We start from the raw sequence: 25,097 nt of genomic DNA, 5'->3' as shown, positions 1-25,097 counted from the left end.
GTGGCAGAGTTGGTCTTTTCTTCTGCCAACAAATGTCCATTTAGTTTCCCAATCCAATTTCACTGGGACGAGGAAGAGTAGATGTTACTAATGACTACTTTCGTGCTTGTAACTTCCCTGGTTTATTTTTTATGTGGACTGCACTTTGCTTGTCTTTCTATCACACCATTTATTTATACTGCTCTATTTTGTTTAATAAATATTCTTTCTGCTGTGCAGCTCACCATGAATTCTGCAGGGCTCTGGTAATCCACTTCAGGCCGGTGCCGTCTTCGATCTTCTGTCCTTTGGTGGGCATTCCACGTATTTACTGAAATGTGGTTTTCACCTCTGTTTGACGCCGGTTACACCAGCTGTCAAAGTTCTGCTCCTCCGGTTTCCCAACCCATGTTCGTGCAAGTGGTGTGGATAAAGGAGCATTCTTTCCCTGCCTGTTCTGTTTTTTAATTCTGCTCGCACTCAAATACTGTTGGTCGGTTTGCCATACAACAAATGGGCTGAAGTAGCTTTGACACACTTGGTCGAGATCGTCCTTGCAGCCCCCTCACCAATTGTCTGTCCTTTGTGCGAGCCATGCCTGTGTCCTGACACAGATATGCGAAGAGGGAGACCTCCCGGGCTCCTTCAACGCTCTCTCCGCCTCCCTTTCTGTCATTCCTTCACTGTGTCCGAACAGCCAGCGGAACACAAAACACTTTTCTCTCCCATTCCAAGCTCCACAAGCCGTCTATCAGCCTCAGTGAGAATGCTGCTTGCATTCTGCGATGTTATATTACAAAGACAGAGGTGATACCACTTAGTGAAGCCCTGGTTTCTGCTGTCTCTTGGGGTCACTAAGTGGTTTTCCACCTTTCAGACTTGCCTGGTCACCAGATATGCTTGTTTCCTTGTTTCCCGGTGCAAACTCCACTAAGGATCTCCTCAATGGAGGGTGACCTTTCTCATGAAACACCACTCCCCAAAGGTATAATTACAGGGGAAATCAACAGGAACGTCATTTCTCTAAAATGCCAGGGGTAGCAGAAGTGACATCACATGACCCATGACCTCTGATGACATCACACAAAGTGATGTCCTTTGAGCCCTCTGTAACGCTCACCTGATTCTCGCAGAGGCGCCGGTCTTGACTGGGCGACTACCGTATCTTCAAAGGTGATGTGTAGCACCCGGTTGGCTCTTTGGGCTGGACCTCTGTGCACTGTATGCCTGACTTCAAGGGTAAGATGTCTGCAGACAGAAAATATGGGATTAATGAACTGGGGTTATTGGGGTGTCCCTATCTCTTCCCTTTTTGCTCTCCTGTAGACCCCCAAAGGTTAACGCTCTCACCTTAGGTAAGTGAATGCCGAGCTCTCCATCTGCCTCGGGGCAGGGTGCTGTAACCAGTTTCTTCACTGGATCGGTAGCGCAGGCCTCTTGACTTCAGAGGACTGCTGTCCGTCGTTTACTGCACGAACGGTAAGTTTCGAGTAATTCTATTGTCTTTAAAGTCTTTAGCAATGATGTCTCTTGTTTTGCAGGTTCCGGCGATGGCGGATGACGGGCTGAAGTGAGTTGAAGATGGAGTCCGTATGATGAATAGAAGCGCCTGGAAGCATGTAAGTAAGCGCTTGTTGCCTGCTTCACGATGCGCTCTAACTGTCTTTTATTTTGCAGGTACGGGTTCGGAGCGGCTGCAGGGTGCCGGAATACCCACTGGGGTTGATGTGGAAAGGAGTAATGGCACGTGAGTATTAAAGTTCCCCAATGTCTTTAAACGCACCTTGTTTTGTCTTTCAGATGCAGGATGCAGCGCCGAAGGCCTCCGGAGCGTGCGAAGAGTCGGTAAGCTTTTGTCTTTCAGATGCCGGAATGCAGTGTGAAGACCTCCGGAGCGCACGAAGAGTAGGTAAGCCTTTGTCTTTCAGATGCCGGAATGCTAACCTGTTCTTTCTTGTCTTTATAGGTGTTGCTGAAGACTGGATTCAGGATGGTAAGCCTTTTTCCTTAGGCCCAGGATCCGATGCAGAAGACACGATGAGCGTTCTGCTGCAGAGGATGCAGAATAACGCAAAGCAAGATTCATCCACCGGGTGTGGTTTAAATAGCCTCCTGTAGTGCTTAGGTGTCTCCTTCCACAGCCACGCCTAGGTAAGAAAAGAGTTCCTGCTTTCCAGAAGAGTTCCAGTGTTCTGAATCTAGGGAGTGGCTCCTGCCCCACCCAACAGGAAAAGTAGTTCCAAACAGAAGAGGATCAGAGGCTCAGCTGGCAGGCAAGTAAGCAGCATGGTCTGCTGCAGGTAAGTCCACCCAAGCATTATGAGCCCGGCGCTTCCAGCGCTGGGACTGGGCATATTTATGAGCCTGGTGCCACTGGCGCCAGGACTGGGTCCAAAAGGTCCCAATTGGGACTGGTTGGCCCTCAGAACCTGGGTTATGGATCTGCTTCCAAGGGAGTTGGGAAAACCCTGACCTTTTGGAAGCAGAGATCATGACAGTACCCCCCTCAAGGCCCCTCCCAAACCGGGCTTCTCCGGGGGTTTTGGCTTGTCAGGAAATGTTCGGTGAAATCTTTTGATTAGGCGAGGAGCGTGGACATATTCAGCAGGTTCCCAGGATCTCTCTTGGGGGCCGTAGCCTTTCCAGTCAATTAGGTAAAATAGTTTAGATTTGGAGATCTTGGAGTCCAGAATGCTTTTGACTTCAAACTCGAGTTCTCCATCAACTAGGATGGGTTTTGGAGATTTAGTTAGTCGGGTTTGAGGTTGCACGGGTTTTAATAGAGAGACGTGGAAGACCGGGTGTATCTTCATGTGAGGGGGCAAGTCCAACTTGACCGCTACTGGGTTTACTATGGTAGTGATGGAGTAGGGACCAAGGTATCTTGGGTTGAATGTGCGTGGCCGTTTTAGAGGTAGATATTTGGTGGATAACCAGACTTGGTCCCCTACTTGATATTGAGGGGCTTCCTTCCGATGTTGATCTGCTCCTTTCTTGTATTGTTCTTTAGCCCTTTGAAGGTGAGAAACAGCTTCCTTAAAGGCTTGGGTGATTGTAGAATGCAGGTAGTCTACTGCTGGTGTTTCAAGATCTTGGAGGGGATCCAACACAGAGGTTCGAGGGTGTCTGCCGTACAAAAGAAAAAACGGTGTTTTCCCAGTTCCCGAATGGACAGAGTTATTGTAGGCATATTCGGCTATCCAAAGGATGTCTTTCCAAGTTTTTTCAGTTTGTTGCAGCATGCAGCGTAAATACTGTTCCAGAGTTTGATTGGTCCTCTCGGTGTGTCCGTCGGTCTGAGGGTGGTGACTGGTCGATAGTCTCACATCAATTTGAGCCGACCGACAGCAACTTCGCCAAAAATGAGAAATAAATTGACTACCTCGATCCGAAATTAGAACCGAAGGAAAACCGTGTAGTTGGACGATGTTTTCGAGAAATTCTCGGGCCAGAGTTGCTGCTGTTGGCAAGCCTTTGAGCGGAATGAAATGCGCCATCTTGGAGAATAAGTCCACGATTACTAGAATCGTATTGTATCCGGAGCATGGAGGTAGATCGGTGATGAAGTCCATAAAAAGCGTATGCCAAGGGCGAGGTGGGATGTCAATAGGGCATAAGAGGCCTGCTGGTCTTTCCTTTTGACTCTTGTTTTGGGCGCATACTCCACAAGACATTATAAAGTCTCTGATATCTTTTTTCCAAGACGGCCACCAGAAGTAGCGCTTGATCTTTTCTGAGGTCTTGGCCATACCGGGATGACCTTCCATTAAAGAATCGTGATAACAGGAGATTACTTTTTTCTGTAAATCTGTGCTGGGTAGGTATAATCGTTCTTGGAAATACAATAAGTTGTCCTTTACTGCAAAGTCCTTTCCCTGCAGATGCCAATTCTGTATGTCTGCTGGAGTTACAAGTTGCCTGGCTTTATCCTTAACTTCCTCTATGGATTCTGTGGCGATTACACCCAGAATTCTTTGTTCGGGAATGATTGGTACAGGTTTAGGGTTGATCAAGTGTTCTTCCACTCCCATCCGAGAAAGGGCATCAGCTTTACCGTTCTTTGTACCAGGTCGATAGGTAATTATGAAGTCAAATTCGGCAAAGAATAATGCCCAACGGAGTTGTCTAGAGGATTGGGCTTTTGCGGTTTTCAAATATTGCAGGTTTCGGTGATCCGTAATCACAGTAACGGTGTGTCGGGCCCCCAACAGGTAATGCCGCCAAGCCGTAAAGGCAGACTTGATAGCCAGAAGTTCCTTGTCAGTAATCGTGTAATTGATTTCAGGAGGCAAGAATTTGCGGGACCAAAATGCCACGGGATGCAACTGATTGGTTACCGGGTCCTTTTGTGATAGAACTGCCCCCATGGCAAGGCTTGAAGCATCAGTTTCCACGATGTAGGGGAGTTCGGGGCGAGGGTGTTTTAAGATTGGTGCAGAGATAAATTTAATCTTCAAATCCTGGAAAGCTTGTTCCGCCTCGGTAGACCATTCAAAACGTTTGTTTTTCTTTAACAAGGCAGTGATGGGCTGGACTATTCGAGAGAATTCGGGGATAAACCTGCGGTAAAAGTTAGCGAAGCCTAACATGCTTTGCACACCTTTTACGGAGGATGGTGATGGCCATTTGAGAACTGCATCGACCTTCTTTGAATCCATACGTACTCCGCCAGGTGATAATATGAATCCCAAGAATTCAACTTCAGTCACGTTGAAAACACATTTTTCCAACTTAGCGAAAAGTTTGTGTTGACGCAATCTTTCGAGGACCATTTTCACGTGTTTCCGATGTTCAGATTCCGATGAAGAATAAACGAGGATGTCGTCAATGTAAACAACAACACACACATCTATGAGCTCTCTGAGGACATCGTTCATAAAATATTGAAAGGCGGCCGGGGCATTGCAAAGTCCGAAGGGCATGACCTGATATTCAAATAGCCCATACTTGGTGCGGAAGGCAGTCTTCCATTCATCGCCCTCTTTTACTCGTACCAAGTGGTAAGCTCCTCTAAGATCCAGCTTGGTATATATGCATGCTTTTCTGACTTGGTCCAGGAGTTCAGGGATCAAAGGTAACGGATATCTATTCTTAACGGTGATCTGGTTCAGGGAGCGATAATCGATACAAGTTCTAAGGTCTCCTTCCTTTTTTGGAACGAAGAACAAAGCTGAAGAAGCAGGGGACTTGGAAGGACGAATAAACCCATTCGCCAGGTATTGATCCAGGTATTGTCGAAGGTGAAGGTTCTCAGGCTCGGTGAGGGCATAAATTCTACTACAAGGAGGAGTAGATCCAGGTATCAGATCTATCTGGCAGTCATAAGACCTATGAGGAGGTAGAGTGTTAGCCTGATCCTTCCGGAAAACATCTTGGTATTCAAGGTATTCGGGAGGTAACTGGGGAGTCTCTGAAGAAATTGCTGCCAGTGCAACACCAGGTGGAGGGTGACAAGTAGAGACACATTCTGGAAACTGGACCGTTCTTGCTCGCCAATCGATCAGAGGATTGTGTTTCTCTAACCAAGGTATTCCTAGAATAATCTGAAACTGAGGGGCCTTGATCACATCGAACACGATCTTCTCATGGTGTCCATCTTGACTTACTAGCGTCACCTCTTGAGTGGTATGCGTTACTGGCCCGGAGGCTATCTCCGTACCATCCACTGTAGTAATGACGTCCTTTACAGCCTTGGGACAAAGAGTTAGATTCATCCTCGAAACCATTTCATGATCCACATAATTGCCGATGGCACCGCTGTCGACGTAAGCTTCAATTGCATGTAATCGATCCGGATTATCAGGGCTAATGAGGACCATAGGTATCACGAAATGCGAGGTCACGGAACTGGTTTTCACGCTCGGCAAGAGGACCTCTATTCTTGTCGGGCGAGGTCGTTTCCCTGCTCAGAGTTTGTAACTTTGGTAACTGCAGCTCCTACTGCCTTCTTGGCAGGTTTCACCGGACAGTCTCGAAGAAAGTGCCCTGAGTTTCCGCAATATAGGCATAATTGCAACTGTTTTCTCCTTTCCCGCTCCTTTTGTGTTAGAGGACCTTTCAGACCCCCAATTTGCATGGGTTCCCCGGAGTCTACTCCTTTGGAAGGAGTTGGCGGTTTGGAAAATACTCGAGCATCAAACTTGGAACGGTCGGCCTTCCTGTTCTGCAGTCTATGATCTATTTGAACGACCAAGTCTATATAATCCGAACAGTCTTGTGGGGGATTCACTACTTGGGCTAAAACGTCTTTGAGCTCTCCACGTAGACCTCTGTAAAACAGCGTAATCCTTTTGTCCTCAGGCCATTGAGTTTCCACTATTAGTCTATTGAAAGATGCAATATAAGCCAAAAGGTCTTGATTACCCTGTCGCAACGAAAGAAGCTCATTGTCCAAGGCCTGCCCCTGTGAATGTCTTGCGAACAGTTTTTCCATACTAATCTGAAAGGCTTGAAAATCATGGAGAACCGGATCATCTTGATTAACTAGAGGGATCGACCAGTCTGCCGCATTGCCACTAAGGTACGAAAGTACAAAAGCTACTTTAGCTTGATCAGTTGGAAAGGCTGCTGGCCGGCATAAGAAGTGCAACCGGCACTGATTGATAAATACTGCAAACCTCTTTGGGTCACCAGAAAATCGTTCGGGCGGAGCCAGAGGTACATTCCCAGGTAGGTTGATCTGCACTGGATTCATAGAGGATGTTGAAGGAAGATTTGCCCCTAATGCGGGTAACGGGGTTTGTCCGGCTTGTGACTGTAGCAATTGTCTAGCAAGACCGTCTGTTCTCTCCTTGGAAATAATTAGTTCCCTTCTTAGAGCATTAGTTTCCTGACGAGCTGCATGCACTTCTGCCCTTAGTTCCCCAAGTAACCGGGCTAGGTGGTCAGTATCCGAGGTTTCCATAGCGCCTGGGCGAGAGTTTTGCGGTAGGCGTTGCGTTCTGTAACGCTCACCTGATTCTCGCAGAGGCGCCGGTCTTGACTGGGCGACTACCGTATCTTCAAAGGTGATGTGTAGCACCCGGTTGGCTCTTTGGGCTGGACCTCTGTGCACTGTATGCCTGACTTCAAGAGTAAGATGTCTGCAGACAGAAAATATGGGATTAATGAACTGGGGTTATTGGGGTGTCCCTATCTCTTCCCTTTTTGCTCTCCTGTAGACCCCCAAAGGTTAACGCTCTCACCTTAGGTAAGTGAATGCCGAGCTCTCCATCTGCCTCGGGGCAGGGTGCTGTAACCAGTTTCTTCACTGGATCGGTAGCGCAGGCCTCTTGACTTCAGAGGACTGCTGTCCGTCGTTTACTGCACGAACGGTAAGTTTCGAGTAATTCTATTGTCTTTAAAGTCTTTAGCAATGATGTCTCTTGTTTTGCAGGTTCCGGCGATGGCGGATGACGGGCTGAAGTGAGTTGAAGATGGAGTCCGTATGATGAATAGAAGCGCCTGGAAGCATGTAAGTAAGCGCTTGTTGCCTGCTTCACGATGCGCTCTAACTGTCTTTTATTTTGCAGGTACGGGTTCGGAGCGGCTGCAGGGTGCCGGAATACCCACTGGGGTTGATGTGGAAAGGAGTAATGGCACGTGAGTATTAAAGTTCCCCAATGTCTTTAAACGCACCTTGTTTTGTCTTTCAGATGCAGGATGCAGCGCCGAAGGCCTCCGGAGCGTGCGAAGAGTCGGTAAGCTTTTGTCTTTCAGATGCCGGAATGCAGTGTGAAGACCTCCGGAGCGCACGAAGAGTAGGTAAGCCTTTGTCTTTCAGATGCCGGAATGCTAACCTGTTCTTTCTTGTCTTTATAGGTGTTGCTGAAGACTGGATTCAGGATGGTAAGCCTTTTTCCTTAGGCCCAGGATCCGATGCAGAAGACACGATGAGCGTTCTGCTGCAGAGGATGCAGAATAACGCAAAGCAAGATTCATCCACCGGGTGTGGTTTAAATAGCCTCCTGTAGTGCTTAGGTGTCTCCTTCCACAGCCACGCCTAGGTAAGAAAAGAGTTCCTGCTTTCCAGAAGAGTTCCAGTGTTCTGAATCTAGGGAGTGGCTCCTGCCCCACCCAACAGGAAAAGTAGTTCCAAACAGAAGAGGATCAGAGGCTCAGCTGGCAGGCAAGTAAGCAGCATGGTCTGCTGCAGGTAAATCCACCCAAGCATTATGAGCCCGGCGCTTCCAGCGCTGGGACTGGGCATATTTATGAGCCTGGTGCCACTGGCGCCAGGACTGGGTCCAAAAGGTCCCAATTGGGACTGGTTGGCACTCGGAACCTGGGTTATGGATCTGCTTCCAAGGGAGTTGGGAAAACCCTGACCTTTTGGAAGCAGAGATCATGACACCCACCTCGAAATTATATCACGAGAAGCGATGGAGCACGACCTTTCAACCCTTGACAAAATAGGAAGTGGCACCACATAGCATTGTTCCTAAGTATACTACGAAAAATATGGTTACGATATCACTATAATGTGATGTACATGTTATACAAGAATGGATTACCATAAATATTGTTAGGATCAGTGTTTATAGACCCATATTACTGTGAATACAAGCAGACGTCCATGGCCAAATGATGATTGTAGGTCAAATGGTCGAATCTAAATGGTCGACAGGACAAATGGTCGACACCAAAAGGTCGACAGGTCAAATGATCACATTTTCTTTTTTGTTTTTTCACATTTTTTTTGTTGTTGGGGGGGGGAGGGGTTTCACATTTTCTTTTTTTTGGGGGGGTCTCCTCCCAACCCCCTGTTTTTTTTGCTAAAAACCCCTTTTTTTCCCTAAATGAAAGCCTAAAAAATATATATATAACTAAAAAAAATTTGATCATTTGTCCTGTCGACCAAATTGTGTCGACCATTTGTCTGTCGACCATTTGACTAGACACCCCAAATGATGTGTTATTATATAGCACTTACGCTTAAGAGCTTCATATAAAAAAATATACACCCAGTATCACCCAACCTGTGTTTGTACTCATTTATCGACCTCAGAAGGATGAAAGGCTGAGTTGAGGTGTTTAAGAACAGACTAAATCAGTGAAGTGTGCCTGAAATAAACCTTTAATGAGTCTAGCAGTTATTGTATAGAAATCCAGAAAGACGCATTATTTGGTATTCTTATTTAGGGTGCTGAAAGTGTGAGACTTATGGCACCCCTCTTTTCTTTTTCTTTTTTTTTCTTTTTTTTAGAGGCCTGAACAAGAAAGCTAGCCACTCCAGAAGTAAAGAGCCACATGTTGTTGGCCACAGCTCAGGAGCTTGCATTGCATTACAAAAAAAGAAGAAGAAAAAAAGACACTTTAAAAAAAAAAAATTGGGGTAGCAAGGAAGACCACAGGGGTAGCAAGGGAGACCTCAGAGGTCGCAGTTGCGACCTCTGGCGACCCCTAAATGACATCCATGGAAATCAAGGTTCAAATAAAAGAGCAACAAAGGATCATTAGGAATCGCCAGGCTAGAAAAGGAAGGAACAGGACTTTAGTAATCGGGAAACAATAGTTTGTATAGTATGATAATTCCTGAATGTGAGACCTACCTTAATATACTGAATGTAATCCAGGTATTATTGGTCTCAAGCCTCATAATCCAAAAACCGTGGTATTCTGTTTTGGTATCTGATAAACAAAACAATAGTATCTGTGTTTGGAATTTTAAGTAAATATGGACTCATATATTTAATGCAGGAATTTCTCTCGCCTATTTCAATGGACATTGAAGAGCAATTAGACACCAGTTCTGGACAATTTAAACCTTAGGACCAAGTGAATGGTCTTCGAGATGGAAAGGGGAAAGAGTGGAGGTCAGTAAGGTTTTTGGGACCTGACCCCTAACAGCACAAGGATGCTCTAACAGAGACTCTGTAGTTGGAGCAGTATTCATACAGCATAGCGTCCCATCATTCCACTGCTCCACAAAGTTAGCCCAAGAAAAATGAAAGGAATTGAAAAGGACACAAAATAATCCAAAAGTCTCATTAGCAGATAATAGAAATCCAAAGGCAATCTTTTACACCAAATCCAATAGTCTGTAGACAGGAATACTCCAGAGTAACAGCATCAAAAGAGGAGATTCCAAAGGATGGCCCTTTACACAAAGCAGGGTCCGAAATACCAAGTATGCAGTAACGAAATATCTTTGAATAAAATGTACTTTAATTAGAAGCAGCAATGCTGTGTCATGAGAGTGCTTTTCTAACACTCGAAACGCCATTGTGTGGAAAGCGTTGTTTTCATGCTTTGTGTGCTTCCATGGTAACGTGCCACGCATGTTGGTTAAAACGAGGCTTGAACGTTGGTCTATTTCTGAAGATGGCTAGTTGAGCCAATCTCCATGGCAACTGCCAGTTGCGTCGTTTGGCAGATCGGGGAAGCCGTTTCGACTATGGATGTATGATGGAACGGACCCGATTCGTAACACCGACAGTCTCTGTGTTTGGGAACTGATTTGCAACTTTATCCAGTTCACTCAATACTTCACCGCTTGTGTTCTCCATTCATTTGCAGAACGCAGCCGGAGAAACTGTTTATCAGCTGTTTCTCCTGTGACTTCCAGCCCCACTTTCTCTCCCAATCCTGCACGTTTCTTTCTTTTGGATACTTCCTTGCTCCAACTTGCACTACATGGACTGCTTCCTCTGTTTTTCTTTGCTTCAGTTTCTCTTCACTTCTTCCCCTCTCCAAACCACTAATACTGCTGCTTCTACATCGACTACTACAGCTGCCTGTGCCACCCCTCGAGTCTAGTCTTTCTGTCTTTTCATTGTTTCTCCCAGTGGTGTTAAGGGAATAGCGACTAGAACTTTGAAGATAACGTTTCAGCACCTCTCTGTAGGGCCTCCTCGTCGCAGTATTTACAGCACCTATAACTTGCGTATCTTTAATGGAACATGGGGCTTGCAGTCTTCCATCAGGATTAATACTAGGGAGAATGGACAAAGTCTTCTGGTTGTTTTCTTTCTTTCACAGCTGTGTCGTGTTTGATCAAAAATGAATGGGGTTGATAGCTTTAGGTTCACCATACACCACTATGATGAAGGAGATCACTCCTGAGCAATACTTGACTCTTAGGGCTCCCTGGACCCCACCCGGCTTTCCTGCAACTCCTGTTACCTGTATCTTCACTGCTCTGCCTGTTCTTCTAGGGGTCTCAGGTCGCTGTTGGTACTGCATGCGCTCTGCGCATATTCCTGTTTTCCTTCTCTTTGGTCTGTGCATCTCCACTAAGCCATTGTTGCTGCAGTTTCAGCATGCTTTAGCGAGCGCCTGGTACACTCCAGAGAGGCCACGCCACCGTTGGATTCTTCCTGCTTCTGTAGCAAGTAGGGGTGTACCGAATAGTTCATTTACTATTCCGCCGAATACCGAATAGTTGGTCCAGCTATTCGGCCGGAGCCGATTAGTGAGCTGAATAGTTGTTTTTTAGGTAAACATGTTCTAGGGCATAATAAACAACATTTCAACAAATAAACTAAGGAGGCATTCTGTTGCATGAGTATTCATGTTTATTAATTGGACACATATCTCTGTAAGCTTATTAAAAAGACAACAATAAATACAAAACAGATCAGGAAAAAAACCCAAATGTACTTTTCACTTATGTCACTCACTAATAATAGTATCCTGTAAGGTAAGGAGAAGGTTTTATTTCAGAAAAACAAGGCATTCAAAATGTCCTGCTGAGAGGCTACTTCTGTGTTCAGAATAAATGTCTCCAGATGTACTGAACACTCTCTCGCTGTGCACACTGGTAGGAGGAGGTGCCATGTATACACAAGCAACTTTTGCCAGCCCTGGAAATCGAACACTGTTCATTTCCCACCACGCCAATGGGTCTGCCGCTTTAGGGAGCAGCGGCTCACTCAAAAATATAGTGAGCTCAGTGTCCATGGAACTAATCAATTGACTCACACCAGCCGTGGACTGCTGAACAACACTGTCCCAGAAGGCCCAGACGCCAAATGGTCGAACACTCTTCTTGAGTTGTGGCTCGTCCTCTTGCAGGTAAGGATCTGCAGGTTGTCCTGCAGGAAGGTGGGGGGTCTGTTCACAGAGGGCTAAGGCAGTAGAGTGGATTGCACATTTGATATTATTGACCACAACATCATTACTGAAAATGTTTAATTTGAAACGAGGGTCGATACCTGTTGCCACACAGTAGATAGGTATAGCCTCAATGGGCCTCATTACGAGTTAGGCGGTCCGGAAATAACGTTGCGGTAAACCTGCCACCACCGTTTTTTCCAGATCGCCTGATCTCGAGTCCTGCAGGCAGAGGTGTCATTCCCGCCAGGTCTGACCTGGGGGTATAACACTGGCCACCTGCAGGCGGACGTGGAAACACGGCACCATCACGAGTCTTTAAACCTTGCCTCTACAGCCTTCAATAACTCTGTTTTCAGTAGCTTCACACCAGTGTCCCTAACCTCAACAGAGCTCAGGTAGGACCTTAAAGCTTTGATAGCTGGAACCACCAAGGAGATGCTGGATGCATTGGAGCAAATCTCCTTTGTGAGCTCTGAAAAGGGTGCCAACAAAGATAAAACATTTTCTGCCAAAAGCCACTGGCAGGCAGAAAGATTAGACACTTAATCATCCTCCGCACAATACAAACTTACTGGCCGCCTGTGCCCTACCAGTCGCCTCAGCATCAAATGGGCGAGTTCCACCGCGTTGACACATCTTGGTTTAACTGAAATTCAGGGAACCGAAGATCTTTTGCAGTGCGTGCAAGCGGGATGTGGCGGAACTGGAATTTTTGGTGTGACCAACACGTTTTCTTGCATGTGACATCATGTCTGAAGAATCACGTGCACTTTGGAATGGCTGATTTGCCACCTTTCAAGCATTTCTTGGAATGTTAAGCCAATTTTGGCACCAGTATGGCTTCTGCCAAAAGCCTTAGACTGCAACAAAACTCCATGACTTTTCATGTTGCTGGCTAGCCAATGTCCTGTTAAACTCATAAAAGATTTCACAGTATTATCAGAGGTCCAAAGGTCTACAGTAAATGCTATTTTTTCAGTGCTCTGAACCTCTGAAGCAATACACTGGCTCCCTTTTTCATACAGGACAGGGATGATGTAAGTGGAAAAATATTTACATGATGGCACTTTCCACCTAGGCTCCAACTTATGAAGTAAACGCACAAAACCTACATCCTCAACAACAGAAAATGGTTGCAAGTCTAATGCTATAATTTTGTCAATGCTGCGATGCACAGCATGGGTGGAAGGGCTGTCCAGAGGCCACACTTGCTTTTTGTCCAGACAGTCTTGAATGGACAGCTGTGACCATGCCCTCTTGCACTTTGCAGGATTCATATTGCTGTGATTCTTCCTACAACAGCCTCTTTTTTCCTTTTATTATTGAACATAGTCAGTGTGATGCTTGGACCACAGATGGTTGGTCAGTGCTGATGTGTTGCTGAAAATGAGGGGTTCTGCTGCTTTGGGCCAGAGATAGGGTTTCTACTGGGCACGTCTCCTAGCTGTTACTTGAGAGCCTTTATGTAAATCACAATCTCGTAGTGGTGACAGTAAAAAATGTAAAGCAAAAGTCAAACATTAAGAGTATGTTTTGGCAGGGCTGTACTGAATGATGGTTCTGAAGCGGTATTAGGGTTTACTTCAAAACTTTAAAAAAAAACCTTTTAGAAAGGCATGTAAAATTATGTAAAAAAGGAAATATGAGCATTCAATGATAAAAACGGCATTTGAAATTGCCAGGAGTTTGAAGCTATTTATTTACATCCACTGACTGCGGCAAGCATAATATAGTAGTCTTTCATTTATCAGGCATACACACCGAGTGGTGACCTCCCACCTGAAGCTTCCCCTGAATAGTAAAACCCCCATAGTACTCACCAGGATTGTAGGCACTCGACAGTGATTTGCATCAAGGTGGAATGGCAAGCTGGTCTTGGAGATGAGGTTCCTTAGTTGGTGCTGCGTCTTTTCTGGGCAGTTGTATGACTAAAAGTAAAATATTATGTTATGTGTGAGCGGCTGAGAGAAGGGTGCACCAATGCTTACTTACCAACTAATACTTCACTCAGAGGGTTGCACACCACCCACACAGTGCCATACCGCAAGCCCCCAGCACTGACCAGAGGCCTGGCGCCTGTCACACCCCACCTTGCAAATCACTGCCCTCTGACATGAAAGTCCTAACGCCCCCTGGCTGCTTCAATTTTAAGACCAAGCTGTGGCCCCAGATCCAAGTCTGGAACCAAACCCACAAAAAGCTAGCATGGACCAGTTTTCTCTCGTCATAATTGGTCACTTTTTAGGGCAATTTGGTGGGCCAGTTTGATGAGTTACTTTGCTATGCGGCTAATCGTTTTGACCAGTGTTGCTGAATGAATATTGTTTAAAATGCACAATTTCTATCGCATCACATTTTATTTAAAAACACCCTCTTGGGTACGAGTCAAACAATGTCAGAAAATGAATGAATAGCCATTGGCAACTGTGAGCCACTTTTTTGGAGTAGGCAATAGGGCAAATGTCTGAACCAAAAACACAAATAGCTAGCGTGGACCAGTTTTCTGGAGTCATAGTTCGGCACATTTTGGGGTGATGTGGTGGGCCAGTTTGATGAGTAATTTTTATTATGCGGCTAATAATTTTGACCAGTCTTGCTGAATGAATATTCTTTAAAATGCACAATTTCTATCACATCACATTTTATCCAAAAACACCCTCTTGGGTACGAGTCATTCAGTGTCAGAAAAGGAATGAATAGCCATTTGAAACTGTGATCCACTTATTTGGAGTATAACAAATGTACACTTTGAAACCCAAAACACCCCCTTCAAATAGTGTCAGAAAAGGAATGAATAGCCATGTGCAACTGTGGCCCACTTTTCCATTGGTGCCAGAGACAATTTCGTGGCCACAGGATTGGGCACATAGTGCCCAGGCAGCCTTATGAGTCTGGAGGCTGCACCCAGAGAGTGGAGCGGCCCCAGAATACTACAATGTTGGTCGGGCCACCGGCTTTGCACCGGTGACCCGACACAAATAATGGGCATTTCGGTGAACCGCAAGGGTGCAGAACACCCCAACGGCCTCACCGTGTTGAAGGGTGGTGTGTTTAACTAATTTCAAAGCCGCCGGGGTGCACAAAGTGCCCCGGGGGTCTCGTGAGTCTGGGGCCGCTCCCGGAGAGTGGAGCGGCCCCGAATACTACAATGAAGGTTGGGCCACCGGCTTTCCACCGGTGGCCCGACACAAATAATGGGCATTTCGGTGAAGCCGCAGGGGTGCAGAACACCCCAGCGGCCTCACCGTTTGTTGAAGGAGGGGGAGACTTACCTGGGTAGTGGTCTCTCTGGGTGCTGGTGTTTGCTGGTCCATTGGCATAGGAAGCGAGGGAAGGGAAGAACTGTTCCCTTCTCTCACTTCCTATTTCAATGCATGCAGAGGCTGCTTCCTTTGTGGTCAGACTGCAGTAGCCAATAAGCAAACAGCTTATTTGGCTTCTGCAGCCTAGACACTGCCACACTTTCAATGATTGGCTGTCATCTCCCAAACAGGGAGAAAACAGCTAAACATAGCAAGTGGACCTCGGCTTTGAGTCACTATGGCAGAAACTATTCTGCCGAAGTCGAATAGCTGATTTTCAGCCAAACCTTGGCCCAATAGTGACTCGAAGCCGAAGTTCGGTACACCCCTAGTAGCAAGTCAGGTTTACTTTGACTTGCGTGATTCTTTTCAGCCTCTTCTTCCGAGATTGACTGTCTCTCAACGCTTTGGGCAGCATGGGTTTCAATTTCCCAGGCTTGCAGGATGGACACCAGCTTCCCTCGCTGCTCTTCCTGCTCCTGAACCCCTCTAGTCCTTCTTTGATCTTTTACTGTACATTGCTGGGACAGCCCCTGTGTAGCGGCACTGTTTGTTATCTTCATGCCTCCTGGTGGCCATCGTCGCAGTGTTTTGGTAATCCCTTCTACTGTTATTCTGTATGTTTCTTTGGTTCTTCCTTTTTCTGTCTCAGTCTTATCTAGTCTTACAGGTGAGATGAACAAATTAGTTACCCTGGTAATGTTCTTTCTGATGGATTTTGCTCCCATGTAATTGTCATCTTTGATATTCTCCTATATCCTGCTTGCAGCTTCTGGGTTTTTTTTCTCAGCAGAGGGCGCAGTGCACCGTCAACTCGATGTCCCTCTGCAGCTTCCATCACGCTCCCGACTATCACATTGACACTGATATAAGTAGCAAGCACCGCGCCGGTTGCCTCAGTTCTGTTTTTCCCCGTCTCTCTATGCACAGCCACCTCAAAGGTTATCAACAACCCAGATGTTGAAAGAGAGGAAGTTTCAAGAAAATGAAAAACCTGCACAAGGATAGAGGGGTAGGTTGGGAAGGCGATGAGGAATACGTGGGAGGAACACCCATCAGATAGAACATTACCAGGGGTAAGTCATTTGTTCTTCTAACATAGTCCTCATCTATGAATGACTCCCATAGCAGTATGTTAGATGGGGGTGGGTAAGGAGAATTTATTTTTGATTTATGCTGTGTAGAACAGCCTTTCCAAACTTCGCCTCCTAACCCGATACCGAATCCAGGCAGAAATGCTTGGTAAAGGAATGAAGTCAAGACCAAGTTGCAGCACTACAAATGTCCTGCACTGGTACTTCCTTTGGAAGAGCCGAAAAAGCAGCCACTGCTCTAGTGGAATGTGTGCTCAAACTAACAGGGATGTCCTTGCCCGCTAAATTGTAACATTCAGTAATACATAAAATAATCCAACGTCATATGGTCTGTTTGGAAACAGCCTGTCCCAGTTTGTGACCAGTATATCCAACAAAGAGGTGGTCGTCCTGACTGATTTTAGCAAACCTATTGATGTAGAAGCTCAGCACCATTTTTGTATCCCCAAGCAGTGTAGCCTCTCTTCCTCCTTAGAAGGATGAGGAGCTGGATAAAAAGTAGGCAGAACAATCTTGAGCGACAGGCGAAATTCAGAAACTACCTTAGGCAGAAAAGAGGGGCGAACCCTCAAAATCACTTTTTCCTTGCAGAAGGTCGGAAAAGGAGGTTTGCTAGACAAGGCCTGAAGCTCGCTTACTCTGCGGACTGAAGTGATCGCTTTCAAAAAGACAGTCTTAAGAGTCAACATCCTTAAAGGACAGGTGTGGAGAGGCTCAAATGGAGCTCCCATCAGGAATTTAAAAACCAGATTAAGATCCCAAACTGGGACAATAAATGGAACAGGAGGGAAAATGTTTGTTAGTCCCTTCAGGAAACGAATATCAATGGGACCGTTAAAATAAGAATCCTGTTCCGGCAAGCGCTTAAAGATGGATAACGCCACCAGATATCCTCTTGCAGTAGAAACCTGCAGCCCTTGGTGGGCTAAATGCAATTAAAAGGTGTATAACAAGACAAAGTTTCAATATCTTTAGCTCTGCACCAGCTGGAAAACGTGTTCCAACGGCAGCGGTAAGAGCTTTAGTTGCTGACCTGCTGGCCGAAAGCACCACCTCATTACGTCTTCCAGGAGGTCCCAATCTCTCTATCTTAACCTCTCAGAAACCAGGCAAGAAGGTTCAGGGTTCTGATTTCTGGGTGATGAATGCAACCTCCCTCCTGAGTGAGCAGGTTTGCTCTTTGAGGAGGACGAATCGGAGGGCAGATGAATACGCCTAGACGGTCTGGGTACCACGTCCTCCTGGCCAAATTCGGAGCAATCAGGATCATGGATTCCACCAACTTCCTTCTGATGACGTGAGGAATGACTGGGACTGATGAGAACATGTACAGAAGTGGCCCATTCTCTGAGTAAATTACCTGGAGCAGAACAGGTCACATTTCCTGTAGACATTGGATGCGAACAGATCCACTTGAGGGGTTCCCCAGTGGGTGAAGATCTCTAAAAGGACTTCCTGAGCTAACTTGCACTCGTGGGAGACTGTGCTCTGCATGCTCATAGCTTCCGCCGCCTTGTGAATGGCTGACAGAGAGATCCCTTCTTGCAGTAACCAAATCTAGAGCTGCATTGTCTCTCTGCACAGTGGTAGTGACCCTACACCTCCATGGCCACTGTGTTGTCTGTCATTATCAGGACATTCATCGCCCACTCAGAGTCTGATTGCCCTGAGCTCCAAAAGGTTGATGTGTAATTTGTCAGATCGTTCATATGAGCTCCCCAACCTGCGAGGGAGGTGTCTGTGACTACTGTTTTCTCTGACCACGGTTGCCAAAAAGGCTCTCTCTTCAAAATATTTTCCTTGCAGGCCCAACCCAGGAGATCCTGCGTGACCTTGTTCGGGACTTGAAGAAGGTCCGTTATCCTGCCTTAGAATTGTGACCATTGGGATCTGAGGGCCAACCTAAAGGATCTCATCCTCAGATGGGCCTCTGGCACCAGAAAAATGCAGAATGCCATGAGTCAGAGCAACTTCAGAAAATTGAAGGCCGGAAGACATTGGGCATTCAGAAACCTCATCACCATCTGCACAATGTGCTGAGCCCTCACCTCGGGTGGCAATGTTTTGCCTGAGGAAGCATCCAGGACCGCTTCTATAAACTGAAGCTTTTGGGAAGGTATCATGTGGTACTTCTTGAAATTGAGGGAGAAGCCCAGCTTGTGGAGGGAGTGGCAAGTGACGCTGATATGTTCCCGAACTTGTTCTGGAGAACGAGTTGTGATCAGCCAATCGTCACAGTAGGGGTAGATGTGATCCCTCCCTTTCTCAGACTTGCTGCCATCAACGCCAGCAACATGGTGAAGACCCTCGGGTGGCAGTGAGCCCGAATAGCAGAACCCAAAATTGAAAATGAGAACTGCCAATGGCGAACCTCAAGTACTGTCTGTGCTTGGGATTTATAGGCACATGAAAGTAAGTATCCTGAAGATCGAGTGGCACCATCCAATCCTGTAGCTGAAGGGCCTGGAGGATCTGCGAAAGAGTAACCATCTTGAAATTGTCCTTCCAGTGGAACTTCTTCAAGCATCTCAAGTCCAAGATGGGTCTCAGTCCTCCATCATTTTGGGGATTAGACAATAAGGGCAGTACCGTCCTGGGTTCCTCTCTGCTACAGGTAACCATTCTATTGCACCTTTCTACAACAGGACGATAATCTCCTGTAACAGAAGCGGATCCGAAAGGATTCACTCCCTGGCAGGTGATCCGAAGGCCTTTTTATGAATGGGAGGCAGTAACCCTAGGCTACAGTTTGTAGTGCCCAACTATTGGACGTAATGCTTTGCCATTCTTGCACATGCTGCGTTAGTCTGCCCCCCACTACTACTGTCCTGTTGATTAAGGCCTCAGAGAGGATATGGATCTGCAGAAGTCGTGGATGGCAAAGAGATTATGGCTGTACGAGTGGGGTTACTCCCAATTCCTCATCCACCACAATTAAATCTCCTCTGGCCCCTTCGTGAGCTTTGCCCTCTTGTCCTTCCAATGGAGGAATAGTAACAAAAAGAACGGCCCCTCCAACTCTGGGAGGTCACTTGTGTCTGCGGCAGTTGACGTATTGATGCACTCAGCGACTTAGCCGCTGATTTAGAGGACTGAAGCTGCTGCAAGCTCTCAATAGTCTCGGAGCCATATAGCTGGGAGCCATCAAAAGGCATATCTAGAAGTCTTGCTTGAATATCTGGAGCAAATCTAGACCTGTGCAACCAAAGAAATCTTTGTGAGACAGTGCTTGCTGCCATTCGCCTACTAACACTATCTGCCAAGTCCAAACCAGAGTGTAATGACTAGCACAACGCATCCTGCCATCCTAGGTGATGTTCAGGAAACCTTCCCTTTCTCACCTTCAGGAAAGTGATGTGCAGCCCTTGCTGCCACCTTCCACAAAGTAAATGTGTACTTTGCTAAAACACATATGGCATTACTGGACTTCAAAGCCATGCTGCTTGCTGAAAACACCCTCTTTCCTAAGACGTCCCTATTCGGAGGGATCGTAGGGTAAGTAGCTGCCATAGAGGTAGAAGTAGCTGCCTGAACCACTAGACTTTCAGGAGTAGGGTATTTTGATAAGAAATCAGGATCCACAGCAGAGAGCCTGTGCCTCCTTGTGAAATCCTTATTAACAGCTGGAGTAGTGTCCGGTGTCTTCCAATTCTTCAGCACCCTGTTCCTCAGGGCCAAATGGAACAGTAGGACAGGGTCCTTTGGAGGACCTTTATCTACTATATCTATCATATAACATATCTTGTTCGTATACAGCAACAGGTCTTTCCCAGCCCAGATATTCCGTCACTTTACCCGTGACAGACCTGTATTATACACCTGTATGTGCAGAAGGATCTGGGGTGGCAAAATCAACTTCAGGTGAGGATCAAGCCCACAGGCATCCTTCAAGGAATCTAGAAGGTGCAGTAATATGGACTCCTCAGGCACATTGGGAGTTCCAAACTCCAGGCCAAACGGAGGACTATCTGTATCCTCCTCACAAATTGAGCAGATGGACTTACATTGTTGTCTTTGACTTCAGCGGGCTCTGCGTCAATGTGCCCTCCCTCAAAGGAGTGGTGGGTAGAGGCTTAGGCTTTGGTACATCTCAACTTTCAGACTATCAATGCTTCTTGGGGAAGCTGTGATTTCTTGCCTCGGCTCAAAGGGAAACCTTACCGTTTTCTATCCGGTGAGGAGTCCTAAGGAGAACGGGATCTATGATGCCTCCTCTTTGAATTTTTATGGGAGGCTGGCGATGACGAGTGTCGAGAACCGCTTCTCGACTGAGAGCGCTTACTATCTTTTGAGCGTTTTCCTCTTGTTGAGGGGAAATACTCCTTGAGCTTCTCTCATCGGAAGACCTTTTCTTAGATGGAGTGTAGAAGTTGACTTGGATGGGGGGCTAACCCAGGACTAGCTTCCCCTTCCTCTTCATCAAGACCTTAATGGTCATTGACTGGAAAGAGCCGCAATCATCGACTTGTGACCAGTACCAAGACACCAAAGGTATATCTGATGCAGATCGGTGATAGACATCTTCAACTCACAATCGGTGCATCTTTTAAACCTGATTGTCGGAGTAAACATCTTCAATGGATAGTATATGCGCAATCCAAAAAAATCACAGAGGACATTTTGAACCGCTTCGAAGCGTGTTGAGCATGCATAAAAAGATAACTGAGACAACAGACGCGGTGCGTGCTATTTATGCCAGTGTTGACATCATAGTCAGAAGCGCGAAGGAAGCCGCTGAGGGACATAGACTCAACTATGCACTGCGCCCTCTGCTGAGAAAAAATGTCCAAAGCTACAAGCAGGGTATTGGAGAATATCAAAGGTGGGGAATACGTGTGAGGACGCAATCCAGTAGAAACTAGAGACCTCACCATACCATATAGTAGTAGTTTCAGGTCGGGAGGGAGAACGAGTCAATGAGCCCTGGCTTCTGGGTGCAAGGGTTCTGGGAGGTCTTTCACAGAACGAGAGTCCTCCACCCCATAAGGGGAGTTTCTCCCTATGAAGTCCTCCCACTTTTGACCACCCCTAGGGGGACTATTGGATAGTGACATCACCTCCCTAGCCTGACAGGTAAGGGCTCCCCGCTTGGGAGAAGTGACAAGATCCTGTGAATTGTCACAAAGGTCACACATTTAAATGAATTTCTTTTCCAATTCATGCCAACAGTGTTGTCAGTTGCCATGCAAACCCAAAATCCTCGTTTCCAGAACCCCTTCTCTCTCTTTCCTGTATAGGAAAGTCTGCCACATAAACACACCAAAACTAAAAATGTGTGGTTGCTTGAGGAGACAGGGGCTTCTGGCTTCAGAACTACACCAAGGTCAAAATGGGGGTCACAGAATGCACAACAGTCAAAGGCTAGTGCCAAATCTGATGAGATCTCTTAAACCGATATAATAACTCCTCATACCTACTACAAGCATAACATGTTCCTATGCTATATTTAACTAGCAAAAAGTATCTGTTCTCAGAATGGACAGACATGACAACACTCTAATTAATTGTTGAAAATCAATGATCCTGTAGGTCGTTGTTCCGATTCACTTATCATTTGATGTGCTTTGCCCTCTAAAGTAAACTGTACTGAGAATGGGCGTGTGCATACTGGGACCTACTGTGCTCTCTTCCCACCTGTTGGCTCACCATGGTGTGGTGCAGTTTGGTGCAAATGTCCCAGAAACCCTGCATTATGGGGTTGGGGACCGGTCCTTCTACGACCACATTGATGTTTCGCCGATTCCAGGATACCGTCTTGTGTGAAGGTGCTGAAATCCGGGGAAATGGGTGGGTTGTCCAAATATTAGGTAGCCAGTAATGTCCGGATGGTCCTAACGGGTAACTATGCAACATTTTGTTGAGATTGGTGAAACGGTGTGGAATTGTATAAGGAACAACATTTCGCGAAGTCACAAACCCACAACAAATTGGGACTTTTGCTAAAATCTAGGGAATGGGGTCGGGTGTCCAAATGACAGGTAGCCAGTATTGTCTGTAGAGTCCTAACAAGTAACTATGCAAAGTTTGGTGCAGATTAGTGAAACGGTGTGGAATTGTATAAGGAACAACACTTCGCCAAGCCACAAACCCACACATTTTCACTTTTATAAATATACATCGATAGGCTACAATTTATCCCATATAACCCATAACAGGATAATGATAAAACCATTTCTCCTATTCTAGCTATGATTGCAAAGCAAGTTGACCCTACAAAATTAATGTTCATGCTTCACTATCTTCAAAACTGTTTGTTTTTTATTAGTATCTATGAAGTAGGCTATTTTGTATGCTCAGAAATTAACTATTAATGTCCATGCATAACCAGAACTGCATTGCTTCCGTTTGTAGTTTGTGTTCTCAAATTGTTTGTTCTACTTGCACTCTTGGACAATTTGCAGCCTCAAATTGTTCACCCGAAGTTCAGTTGGCATGCAAAGAACGTGTTGTTTACCATGTGAGAGATTGTTTCAAAGGTAACCATTATACATCAACAGTAACAGGCGTTTTTCCAACTGTCTCTCGTCTTGTATACATTATTTCCCTATTACAGTTCTGTCGCATTTTACATTTTTCAAGACTTCAATATGTAGAATATTCCATCAAGAATGTTATGAAAATATCTTGAATGGCTTTGATAACTCACATTCTGGGTCTGATCAAATGTAGAACATAAAAACCTTTTGTACATTTTTAACAGACAATCCCTGAATTCGAAAAGCAAATAGTTCAACTTCAGACGCAGAAAGTGGATGCCGAAAGGCAGGTCCAATCTCAGAAGCGTGAAATGAGAGGTAATTAAAACATTTTAATGATTTAATCATTACTTTAAAATCAGTGGATTAGAATGGCAAATGTATATCTGGCTCAAGAAGCATGAAGTGGGATGTGCAACCTCACTGTAAAAAAACTATCCCAGGATCCGGAGTGTTTAAATTCTTTAACCAGTTATTGTCAAGAAGGATTTTCAGAATCAGCCGTGTGGCCTGATTATGAGCGGTCACCCTATGCTGTGAACAGGAAAAGACACTGATGTCTAGCCAAACTAGGTAGTGTGGCACAGAAGTAAGGCATAGGAGCGTGTGACAGTGGTTAAGTGTTCAATTAAGCACACACTCGGCACACCTTGTAACACAAGTTAGTTAGACTGTCTACAAATACAGTTATTTGTTTAGGTCTTGGACAATTCCTACTAGTTCAAAATCACAGATATTACCCTAGTCATACATTTCTATTATATGTAGCTACTGTGTGTGGTCAGAGAACTGTGACTTCAACCTACGCTCTATACTAGTATGTTGAGCAGGTATCACAATCACCAAGAGGGAGGACACTTCTCTGTATGCCCTCAGAAATAGAATATGTAACCTTAAGGAATCCCTTTGATTGGTATTGTGCCAAACCTCTGTTTGTTATTAAAAAAAATGGGCAGGGGGTTTGACGCAGTAAGTAAATTTATGAACAGAGTACTCATTCACACATCTGTGTATTCATGATGTCTTTTGATTTACTGTTGTATGGTGTCTTCACAAAATACGAATCCTGTTAAAGCCAACACGTGTTTCAAGCTTTTACTCTTGTTAAGGGCTACAAATCTTGAATACAAATAAGTAGACCACCATTTGCTTTTGTGGGTTAACTAAAAATCACAGGGCCTATGGCACAAACACATATACAGTTTTTATTTCAGGTCAAATAAACACCAACTGCTTTTATGTCGCTCACAAAAATCCCTTAATGTCAAGAATTACGCTGCACTTTGGAACATGGCAAGATCATATGTTTGGCAGTATACTCCTAGGGGGTTTTAATTTAACTAACATGCAACACTTTTCTGTTGGGAAAAGACATTTCACACACGCAGCACTCTTTATTTGAATCAGCCTGCACCCTTGGCAATGTTAGCAGTGTTGGAGCACAACAAACTTTTAAGAACCAAACACTATTTTATATAGCTGGAAACCTTTTCCTTCACCACTCTGCAACACAGAATCTCTCTTCTACCATGAGTCACTTTCCTACTCTCTGTAGAGGGCTGTAACATATGCACCTGCTCACTAAGGAACACATTCAAGGGTAAGTGCACTACCGCCACACCATGTCTGATGCTCCAGTGACCTGCATCCACCACCTCAAAGTGGCATCCTGGCCAGTACTAACTTTTCTTTTTTTCCCCACTGCTCCTCATCTGATATGCGTGCCCATTGCAGACCTTCACCGCGAGGCATGCACTGTGGGCCTGATTGACTTCCTCTCTCTGGTATAGAAACCACCTGGCCAAGCTATCTCTCATTGACTCACAATACCGTGTGTCCACCTACTCTTTCTTGTATGCATTTCTACACTCCAGTGTTGCCTCTGATACACGTTTGCTTTCTCACCTACATGCTGCTAATCATGCACCGCGTTGATGATTTGATGTATGCTCTGCCTCATAATCAATATTGTGCAGTGCCTGCTTTAACTTCGAATTTGGGTGTGCTTGAAAACCTTGCATCCACCATTTCTGCTGCATTCTAGTGGCTGCTTTAATTTCGAATTTGGGTGTGTTTGAAAACTTTGCATCCACCATTTCTGCTGCATTGTAGTGCCTGCTTTAATTTCGCACCTGGGTGTCTTTTTAAAATCTCTGTATGACTTGCACAAAAGCTACAACTAGCTGCGTTTCTGAGAGACAGCACTCCGC

General features: G+C 45.7%; 1 protein-coding gene and 1 long non-coding RNA gene across 4 annotated transcripts in view; one reads left to right on the top strand and one right to left on the bottom strand.

Moving 5' to 3' along the window:
• MYO5C (myosin VC) overlaps positions 1-25,097 on the top strand; it is a 1,282,854-nt gene that overhangs the window by 811,789 nt on the left and 445,968 nt on the right. For all 3 annotated transcript variants that reach the window (XM_069624842.1, XM_069624843.1, XM_069624844.1), the window contains one exon: positions 23,112-23,205. In XM_069624842.1, the coding sequence (XP_069480943.1) occupies positions 23,112-23,205 (94 nt within the window). The remainder of the gene's footprint in view (positions 1-23,111; positions 23,206-25,097) is intronic.
• LOC138504386 (uncharacterized) overlaps positions 1-25,097 on the bottom strand; it is a 150,775-nt gene that overhangs the window by 120,309 nt on the left and 5,369 nt on the right. The window contains exon 2 of the long non-coding RNA XR_011279833.1: positions 13,836-13,943. This is a non-coding gene — a long non-coding RNA (uncharacterized lncRNA). The remainder of the gene's footprint in view (positions 1-13,835; positions 13,944-25,097) is intronic.

Source organism: Ambystoma mexicanum, chromosome 11 (genome assembly GCF_040938575.1).
Source record: "Ambystoma mexicanum isolate Mex_15411 chromosome 11, UKY_AmexF1_1, whole genome shotgun sequence".
Taxonomy (NCBI): Eukaryota; Metazoa; Chordata; class Amphibia; order Caudata; family Ambystomatidae; genus Ambystoma; species Ambystoma mexicanum.
The sequence above is the reverse complement of the archived record's forward strand: the minus strand, read 5'-3'. Positions and strand labels throughout refer to the sequence as shown.